Source organism: Mus pahari, chromosome 4 (genome assembly GCF_900095145.1).
Source record: "Mus pahari chromosome 4, PAHARI_EIJ_v1.1, whole genome shotgun sequence".
Lineage (NCBI taxonomy): Eukaryota > Metazoa > Chordata > Mammalia > Rodentia > Muridae > Mus > Mus pahari.
Genome location: NC_034593.1, coordinates 111,812,196 through 111,822,911, shown reverse-complemented (window position 1 = coordinate 111,822,911; position 10,716 = coordinate 111,812,196). Strand labels below are relative to the sequence as shown.

At 40.8% G+C, this 10,716-nt stretch overlaps 1 protein-coding gene across 1 annotated transcript in view; it reads left to right on the top strand.

The window, feature by feature from the left end:
• The first annotated feature begins 2,891 nt into the window (after window positions 1-2,891).
• The window catches only part of Mettl14 (methyltransferase like 14), a 19,694-nt gene continuing 11,869 nt past the window's right edge, over window positions 2,892-10,716 (top strand). Inside the window, exons 1-5 of the mRNA XM_021195254.1 lie at window positions 2,892-3,121; window positions 5,262-5,350; window positions 6,107-6,194; window positions 8,719-8,799; window positions 9,143-9,230. Coding sequence (XP_021050913.1) covers window positions 3,056-3,121; window positions 5,262-5,350; window positions 6,107-6,194; window positions 8,719-8,799; window positions 9,143-9,230 — 412 coding nt within the window. The 5' untranslated portion in view covers window positions 2,892-3,055. The remainder of the gene's footprint in view (window positions 3,122-5,261; window positions 5,351-6,106; window positions 6,195-8,718; window positions 8,800-9,142; window positions 9,231-10,716) is intronic.

Genomic DNA, 10,716 nt, shown 5'->3' with positions numbered 1-10,716 from the left:
TAAATTCTGCTTAAAGCATTCAGCTACTTTTTATTATTTATTTATTTATTTATTTATTTATTTATTTATTTATTTATTTATTGGGTTAGATGTTTTCATTTACGTTTCAAATGCCATCCCCTTTCCTAGTTTCCTCTCCGAAAATCCCCTATACCCTCCCCCTCCCCCTGCTCCCCAACCCACCCACTCCTACTTCCTGGTCCTAGTATTCTCCTATACTGGGGCATAGAATCTTCGCAAGACCAAGGGCCTCTCCTCCCATTGATGGCCGACTAGCTGCTACATAAGCAACTAGAGACATGAGCTCTGGGGGTACTGGTTAGTTCATATTGTTGTTCCTCCTATAGGGCTGCAGAGCCCTTCTCAGCTGCTTTTTAAATCTGAAGTCTACATTTCTCTAAACAAAAACATGGTCAGAACTGTCACAGCAATACCCCAGTCCCTGGCACTAACTTCTGTTTTAGTTAGGGTTTCTGTTGCTGTAAAGAAGACACTATGACCACAGCAACTCTTATAAAAGAAAACATTTAATTGGGGCTGGCTTACAGTTTCAGAAGTTTAGTCCACTATTGTCATGGTGGAAAGACAGGGTATGGGAGAAAAAGCAGAGATTTCTACATCCATTCTGCAGGCACCAGGAACTGACTAAGACACACTTCCTCCAACAATGCTACACCTATCCAATAAGGCCACATCTCCTAATAGTTCCACTCTGTATGAGAGTAAGGGAGCCCTTGACTTTCAAACTACCAATATGGGAGAAGGCAGGAACGCAAAACAGAGATAACATTTTTCCATCAAACCCCTTTATAAAAAAGCAATGAATCTATCCAAGAGTGTGGAGTCCTCATGACCCAATCACTTCTTACAAGTGCCTTCTCCTTTCAAGGCGGAAAGTTATGGTGACTCAAGGTGCTGAGAATAAGTGACTCTTGAGTGTTCGGCTCTAATCAGGACACTCATGCCACCCCCTCAAGCCTCAGGGATCACTGAGAAAGGGGAACAGAAAGAATGAAAGGCCTGGAGACAGGGCATGTTTTCTGGGCATGGCACAGCCAATGAAGTCATAACCTCACAGCCTATAGTGAACCCTCACAAAACTGAGTCTATCAACAATCATGGATTGGGGAAGGGCTCATGGGGCCCTACTCTCCTAATGAACTACTAGCTGTATCAATAGATTCTGGGCCAGGGACAGTCACTGTCTCTAGTTATTTACCTACTGAGAAGCTCACCAGGCCCCAGTGGATAGTTCCAAACCCATGGTCTTATATACAATTCTAGTTAAACTCAGTGGGTCTCAAAACAGAAGAAATCTAGGTAGACAAATCACTAACCAGCAAACCAAACCAAACAAACAATCCTATAGACATGAATATGGGTAAGGGACATGTGGGGTGAGTAATAGGGGTGTGGAAAAGACTAGAAGGTGGAGGGTTACAATAATCCGAATGAACTTAATGCATATATAAAATTGTCGAAGAGGAAAATTTTAAAATCATGTTTAAAAGTCACACCTTCTGATGTTGGGAATTAACTTTCATCACACATTTTGGGAAGAAACAAAGTAACACATGTGACAAATTATGGGAAGTGTTCTAAGGTATACCATATCTAAGGTATACAATATCTAAGGTATACAATATCTAAGGTATACAATATTTAAGGTATACAATAGACAGCTGGATATACAGGTTTGGAGACACCATTTCTCAGGGGCTTGGAGGCAGCAGTGCAAATTATGAGCATCATCAGTCTTTTAAATGAACTGCCTATAAATGAAATTGCTTCCCCAAAGAGTCTGAATTACATATGGGCTTCATTTTCATCTCCCTCTTCTCCCACTCCCACACACTTGTGACCCTTACACTGAGATGAATGGATGTACAAATAGGCATGTACAGAATCTACAGGTGTACTGATGCAATCTAATTTTTTTTAAAACTTCAGTGGTGAGGAGATTTTAAAAGTTATATCCGTTTCTTTGTAAAAACTCCAACAATTCTCTGATGGATCCCATTGGCTTCATAAATACTGTAAGATAGTATGGATCCACTGGTTGTGCAGTTCACTTAGTTATTTTAAATGGATAGCATGTATTGGAATAACTACACAGCCTAGAGCTGATGAGACAGAAGGAAGGAGCTGGCATGGTCATATATTTTTTGATCTTTGAGCCTTCGTAGACTCCAGAGCCCACCACAGTACTTGCTATAAGAAATGCTCAGTGAATAAATGTCTAGTCCTGGCAGTCATAATTATCAAATAATACGATATATAGTCAAAATTATTTACAGAGGTTTTTTTTTTTGAAAATTAATTCTACTATTATGCAAGGAATTTTTGCTTGATTGTTGTTTTCGAGACGGGGTTTCTCTGTGTAGGTCCGGCTGTCCTGGAATTTGCTCTGTAAACCAGGCTGGCCTCGAACTCAGAGATCTGCTTGCTTCTGTCTCCCGCGTGCTGGGATTTGCTACCGCTGCCCGCTGTTTGTTTGCATTGTTTGTTTGTTTAAATGATTGAATGACAGCCTAGGCTGGCTCCAAACTCCTGGGTCCTCCTGCCTCAGCCCCCCAAGGCCCTCTTACGCTGTCCTTTTACAAGGGCTAGCTAACTTGCCAAGGTTACTGAGCGGCGATCCAATGGAGAAAGAAACCCACAAGCATCCCCCAAATGGACTGGCAGGCGGGCAATCGGTTAACGGGAAAAAGAAAAACTTCTCTTATGAGCAGGAAAAAAACCGAGCCTACGCCTCCAGGAAAGACCTAATAGCTAAGAAGATAGCCAGAAAGCGACTCCCCGCCTTCAACCACCTCGGCATCGGCCATTGGGTCTCGCCGTGTGCCGTCATATCCCCGGCGTCCTGGAGGCGGGACTTCCTGTCCTGGCTCAGCCTGTTTCAGGCGCGCCGGAAACCCCCTTCTGAGGGACGTGAAAGTCTTCTCCGGGTCAGATTCTCTGCGGGGCGGGACCCGGTGTTTCCTGGTTTGGCAGGCGGATTTGCATTTTGGCGGGCGCGGAGTCTGTCGGGGTGGTGAGCAGCCGGAGCTGGGGCATGGACAGCCGCCTGCAGGAGATCCGCGAGCGGCAGAAGTTGCGGCGGCAGCTCCTAGCTCAGCAGGTGTGCGGCCGGTGGGAGGGAGCACCAGTGCGCGTGCGCGGCCGCCTCTTCTTCTCCCTCCTCCTGTCCTTTTTTTGTGAACTCTCACATCAGTACCTATGTCCCGGGCCTTTTATTCCCTACTCTCCTCGAGTGCCTGCCAGAGTCATTCTGTAGAAGACCAATCGCTGCCAGGCTTGGACTTTCTGGACCCACCGTGGCGGGCACGGACTTGAGTGGTGGGGATAGACTTGGGAATTGTCGATGAGTGGAGTGCTAGTAGTTGCTGCAAGAGCAAGGGGCAGCTTTAGCCCCTACATTTCACCATCACTGTTGAAGTAGTGTTTCGCGTCTTGCCTTTCTCCCAAGTCAGCTTCAAAATCTTTATTTTTTTAAGATTAGTTTTTATTTTAAATTATGTAGGTTTTGTCTCTCTCTGTATATATATATATATATATATATATATATATAATATATCATATAATATATATTTATATATAATTGATATATATATGTGCACGTGAGCACAGTGCCAGAGGTGTTGGATCTCCCTGGAGCTGGAGCTGCAGGTAGTTGTGAGACTCCTGGTGTGAATGCTTGGTACTTGATCTAAGGGTCCTTTGGAAGAGCAGTGCATGTTCTTAATCGTTGAGCCATCTCTAGCCCAGCTTCACATTCTTGAGATTGGTTTTTGAAGGAAGTTTGATTGTTTTCTTGAGATCCTGTCGAAAGACTCATTGGAAGCAACCCAAGAGTAAATTTTAGATTCTGCACTTAAAACACAATCTCCCTTCAACCAGACGTTTGAATCCTTACTTCGTAATTTAATAGAGACAGGAGGTGTTACCTTCACTATTACATTAGGAATAGGTTTCCAGATTTTTACGTTTTTCCCTAGCCAGTCCTCACCGAGAGTTCTCTAAGATTTGTCTCTCTAAAGAGTACTTTTCAAACCTTTCGCTTTCATTGAAGCTAGTGGATGAAGATGTGAGTGCTTGCCGTTTAGTAGAGCATACATGCAGGGAATACTTACTACAAGTTGTTTTACGTAACAATCTTAGGCTGTTTTCATTATACCATACAGATCAGTATAAGTAATGGAGGGAAATGCTCCAAGCTTTAGTCAGTAAATTTTAGCTTTCCTATGAGTCTTTCGCCAGAATCTCAAGAAAATAACCCAAACTTCCTTCCAAACCAGTCTCGACGATGTGAAGCTGGGCTAGAGAGGTGGCTCAGCGGTTAAGGTAGCGTGGTGTCATTTCCCATTGCTAAATCTTGGGTTACTTAAAGAACTTTCTGAAGGAATGACTTGTATTCTGAGATGAGAATTACAAATAGAGAATTAGACAATGTTCTAGCTATAGGAAGTGGGTGTTCTGTCCTCTGACCAAGAAGAGGTTGAGAAGATTTTTATGGAGGAGGTGAAACTGATGAGCATTTCATTATTGGAAGAGAGTTTTCACTGAAGAAATGCGGACGGCCATGCGAAGTGGTGCAGAGTATTTTGTTGTTTGAGTCAGTGCTGCTAGTTTGCAGCACTGATATTTTGAATACCTTCTTGCTCTGGAGCTAAAGGGGCACCAACTGCAGATTTTCTTATGCTGTTCTTGTACCTAATACTGCAGAGTTCCTCTTGCTATCCTGTGTCCTTAGTCTGCCTTGGAAGGTTTTCTGTGAACTGGCTCTGTTCAGCTCAGCCTATGTCTACATTTATTGCATTCTGCAGAATTCCTCCAGCGGCCACTTACAGCTGACATTACTGGGTTTAAGCTGTTAGATTTTATTCAGAACTTAGCTTTAATGAAGTGGAATTCATCTCTGTGAGAGCACGGGATAAATGTAATACATGGAGTGGTTCACATGAATTGCTTTGCTTTCTGTGTTATTGCTACTAACGCCAACTTGTGTTTCATTAACCATTGGCTACAGGGAAACATCCTAATTTCAAATATAACCAAATACGTGAAATAGTTTCCAGCTGACAAAGTCATTCTTAATTAAAATGGTTTTTCTTACCATTCACTACAGTTGATCTTGCTAGCCTATTGATATAGGGGTGGTGTTGCTTTTATAAAATACTTGATGTATTAAAATGAGCAACAATACATTTTGGACATGTGAATGATGCGTGATGACCTAACTTTGGGTTCTTGCTTCCTAGTTGGGAGCAGAAAGTGCGGATAGCATTGGTGCTGTGTTAAATAGCAAAGATGAACAGAGGGAGATTGCTGAAGCCAGAGAAACCTGCAGGTATGCGGAGTAACCTTGCTAGTGCGTGTTCATGGTGGGAAAGGATCATTTGTTCAAGTTTCTGTTGTGACTTATGGGGCTTCTTCCGGGAAATGAGACAGTCATGCTATGTAGCCCATGTTGGCCTCAAACTTGGAGCACCTCTGCCTGAACCTCTTGAGAACTGGAATCTCCCATTAAGGGTTAATTTTTAATAAACATTGTAGGTTTGAGTGTATTCTTAAGAAAACTGTGAAAATCGAGATTTTTGGAAACAGTTTCGAATGTCAGGTTGAAATTATGAAATACTTTCTGAAAACACTGGGTTCCTATTTATAAAGTGGGTGGGAGTGAAGTGTTATACTATGTATTAGCGTATGTATTATAAATAATGTCAAATCATAATTTTAAGAAAATATACTTCAAAAGTGTATTCATCTGATAATTCAGAAAACATTTCATAATTTTTATTTTCTAAATTATCAGTTGTATCAGTTTAGGTGTATAAAATATATGTAAACTAGTATAAGTGATACATAGTTTCAAAGTTTCTTTTCATAATACAGTCTTTATACTAGCTTATTTCTTTACTTGGCTACTTTCTTAGACATAAAGCTACAGATTATTGCCTTTGACTCTTGGATGTGTTGTAAGCTGAATAAATAGATATTTAATCAGTAAACATTTGGCTTTGTTTCTATAACTTGTTAATAATATAGGCAGACCCATGTGCCCCTTTTGTATGCTCCAGTGAGATAGCTGCGGTTTAATTTTCAGGGCTTCCTATGATACGTCTGCCCCAAACTCAAAACGGAAGTGTCTGGATGAGGGAGAGACTGATGAAGACAAAGTAGAAGAATATAAGGCAAGTGGACGTGAGATAGTTTTATGCATGGCTGAGAAAAAAATTAATCATTCTAATAGATTCATCTCATTTAGAGGGCTCGATGTTAAGATGTGTTAAAATCCTTATGAGTAATGTTTATGTTTTCAGTTAAAGACCTATATCAGTTTGCTCATTTATAAGTGTATGTGGCTTACATATGATTATTTATATAAAACACAGTATAACTATTGGTAAATATTGGCAATAAAACTCTTTCAGAACATCAAAAAGATACATCTATTATAAACTTTAGGTAGTAGAATTGTAGTAGATTTTGGGGGGCTGCAACAGTCACTTTTGAATGACATTGCTCTATTAACAGCACAAGATAGTATAATTAAAGTATTTTGACAGCTCATGGGCTCCACAGCAGTTTTTATAACCATTTCCAAAAGAACCCAAGCTAAACTTCACTTTTTAAAATAGAATCTTGTATTAATTCTTTAGAACCCAGAGTCTAATGTGTGCTGCCCATAGACAGTTTGCAGCTATTCACTGGGTCCTGGTTGACTACCAGGAGCCGTATCCCTAGAGAGAGCCCTCCCTAGCCAAGCAGCACTCAGCTCTTAATAGTTCCTCAGCTAGGGATAGAGGCTCAGGAGCCCTTCCCCACGTTCTGTGGTGGAGTGTTGAGTAGCTTGATCTTTTGTAAGCCACCAGAACTGTTGTAAGTTGATGGATATAGCAATCTTGTCATGTCTGGAAAATACTGATTGATCTAGACCCTCCACAACCTCTGTCTCTTACAGCCATTTTACCCCTGTTCCTTTTCTCCTGTGTTCCCTGAGCCTTGGGGGCAGGCTGTAATATAGATGTGCATTTATGACTGAGTATTCCACAGACACTACACTTAGGCCAGTTGAGTCTGTATTAACTACCACTCACTGCACAAAGAAGCTTCTCTAGTGATAGTGAGAGCTACACTAACCTATGAGTGTAGAAACAACCTATTTAGAGGGCAGTTTTATACTGTATCCACTTGGTTGATCTGTGGGGTTTATGAGCTCCCCAGGCATTAAGTCTTGGACAGATTTACAGTAGCAGACTTTCATTTCCTCTTGTGGAGTAGGCCTTGAGTTCAGTCAGAAATCGGTTGTTTACCCCCATAATATTTATGGCATGATTGCATCATATGCATACCTAGCCAGGCCAGTTGTGATGAGGCTCTCAGCTGTGTAAAGGTTTTGGTGAGTTTTCTTTCCCCGAAGCCTACATAGCACTTTCCAGCCTTGTAAAAGCTAACCAGCAGGGGTGCTTTCTGGTTGGTAGCTTGGTTTCTCCATGTCTTATGACTCAAATATGTGTATCTTTGGCAGTAGGGTCTACTATCAGGTTCCGGTGGGTGATCAAAAACAATGGTAATAGCCTGTTTGGGGGGGGGGTATCTTAAAGGAAACAATTCAAGCAAAGGTATCTCACAGTGGCACAAGAATTTTTTGGAAGAGGCAATTATCCTTTGTGTAAAGTAACTCGGATTAAACTTCTTTCTATATATGTATTTAAATGTCTTATAAAATAGTACATTTTCATATGACTGTTTCAAACTTAATGCCAGTTAACTCCTGCTTCCCAACATTTATGTTTTAGTTAGGGTTTTACTACTATGAACAGACAGCATGACCAAGGCAACTCTTATAAGGACAGCATTTAATTGAGGCTGACTTACAGGTTCAGAGGTTGAGTTCATTATCATCAAGGCAGGAGCATGGCAGTGTCCAGGCAGGCATGGTGCAGGAGGAGCTGAATGTTTTACATCTTCATCTGAAGGCTGCTGGCAGAATACTGGCTTTCAGGCAGCTAGGGTGAGAGGGTCTTAAGCCCACACCCATAGTGACACACCCACTCCAACAAGGCCACATGTACTCCAGTAGGGCCACATCTACTAAAAGTGCCACTTCCTAGGCTGAGCATCACACCGCATAACCCCCTTTCAACCTCCTATCCACTTAGCAAAACCCGAGTTTGGTTTCCAACACCCATCCATAGGTACCAGCACTCGTGCTCATACCATGAACTCTTGCAGAGTACCTGAGTTCAGTTCTCTACACCCACATGGTGCCTGACAACCACCTGTCACTCCAGTTCCAGGGGATCTGAGGCCCTCTCTGACCTCTGAGGGCAAAACACTGATACCCATAAAATGAAGAAATCAACAATTTTTTTAAAAAAAAGTAAATCTAAATCTAATGTTAAAATAAACATATTTGAGGGGATTAAAGCACCCTTAAGATGCAGTAATTTAATATATATACATAAATGTATATGTAAAATATAAAATATATAAACAAGAATATGTATATGTTGTATATGTATATATGTGTGTATACACACACACACACATATATATATAAAACATATATATCCTAAAACTTGCTCTGTAGACCAGGCTAGCCTTGAACTCAGACATCTGTCTCCCTCTGCCTACCAAGTGCTGGGATTAAAGAAGTACCACCACACCTATATGTATATATTTTAAATGTTTTCTTGATCTTCCCTTTTCAAGGATGAACTGGAAATGCAACAGGAGGAAGAAAATTTGCCATATGAAGAAGAGATTTACAAGGATTCCAGTACCTTTCTTAAGGTAAAGAGTGTTCAGGTCTTAGAGTTTTCACATTTGAGCTCTGTGCTGTAAAGGACCTCATTTTCTTTAGGAGTTTTTCAGTGTTTGAGAGATCTATGAATGAAAACAAAGATCTTAAATTACTCATAAAGTATTCTTCTGATTATTTGTATATTTAGCTTATAAAAATGATATATTCATATCAATATCTGTTGATAATGTTTTAGTTTTTCAGTGTTCTTTTTAGTGTATTCAAATATTAGTGCTTTTTTTTAAATTTCATACTTCATAATAAAGACACACAAAGTCAGTGTGTCTGTCATAAGAGTGCATACTGCTTATTTAATTTTGACCATTTCTTTAGGGAACGCAGAGCTTAAATCCCCATAATGATTACTGCCAACATTTTGTAGACACTGGACATAGACCTCAGAATTTCATCAGGGATGTAGGTATGTCAGCTTTTATTTGGACTATCCTATAAAGTGTTGCTACATGCATGTGATTTATGCATTTTTGTAGATTATTTCCCTCCTGCCTCTGCCTCCCGAGTGCTAGGATTAAAGGCGTGTGCCACCATGCCCGGCTGTAGATTATTTCTAACCAAACTTTTTTCAGGCTTGACTTTCACCCCTGGGTCTCAGTGCTTCTAGTCTACCTTCCTTGCCTTTAAGCAATGCTATGTCTCTCTGTATTTTTTTAAAACTTAATTTATCTACCTTATAATTAACCCATTGAAAGAATATAATTCAGTGTTCTTTTAATGCATACAGAGCCTTCTTAGCAACCATTAGCAGTCTGTTTTAGAATGTTTGCTTCTCAAAGGGAGCTCTGTACCCATTAGCAGTGGGACCACATTCCTTCCCCTAACCTGCCCCTCCCTCGGGCTTAACCACGAATCTGTTTTCTTCCTTTGTAAGTCTGGACATTTATGTAATTGAACTCATACAACATGGGACTTTCTGTGATGGCTTCTTTAGCACAGTGTTTTCAAGGGTTGATAATACTGTAGCATATTCAGTACATCTTTTCATTCTCAAATAATAGACCATGTGAAAGTGAATATATACATATACACATGGGTTTTATTTAATCACTTAGGTTTGCAGTTATAGATTGTTGTAGGCACTCATGTAAAAAGTATATGATATGTACTCATTTTTCTTTGACAAACACCAGGGGATGGAATTGATGGGTCATGTAATTCTTTAAAGTGTGTTGATTCTGTGTTTGACTTTTGGCGTACCACCCCAAAGGTTATAAACCTGCCATGCCATTTCGTTTTCCTATGAGTAAAGTATTCAAGTCTCTTCACCTTCTGGGTTACTGTCTATGTTTTTTACTGTAGCCATTCCAGTGAATGCTAAGTGTGGCATTGTAGATTTGGCTTTTGTTTTGATGGTGGTGTTTGTTGTGTTGTTGTGATTTTTTTCTAATTTTATGTTCAGGAGTATTTGGTGCATTTGTGTCTGTGTATTACTTGCATGCCTGGTGCCTTTGAAGACCAGAAGAGAGCCTTCAGGTCCCCTTGTGCTGGAGTCATATTTGGTTATGGTTGTGAGCCACCATATGGGGGCTGGGAACTGAACCTGTGTCCTCTGCAAGAGTAACAAGTGTGCTTAACCACTGAGCCGTCCCTCCAGCCCCATGATGTCTTTAAAATTCAGTTTTATTTGAGAACTTCAGTTATGAGCACTGTACATACACTCCCCAAGCTCCTCCTGTAACCCCCATTCATGTTCTCTTTAGTCATTGTCTTACTCAGGGTTTCTATTCCCGCACAAACATCATGACCAAGAAGCAAGCTGGGGAGGAGAGGGTTTATTCAGCTTACACTTCCACGATGCTGTTCATCACCAAAGGAAGTCAGGACTGGAACTCAAGCAGGTCAGGAAGCAGGAGCTGATGCAGAAGCCATGGAGGGATGTTCTTTACTGG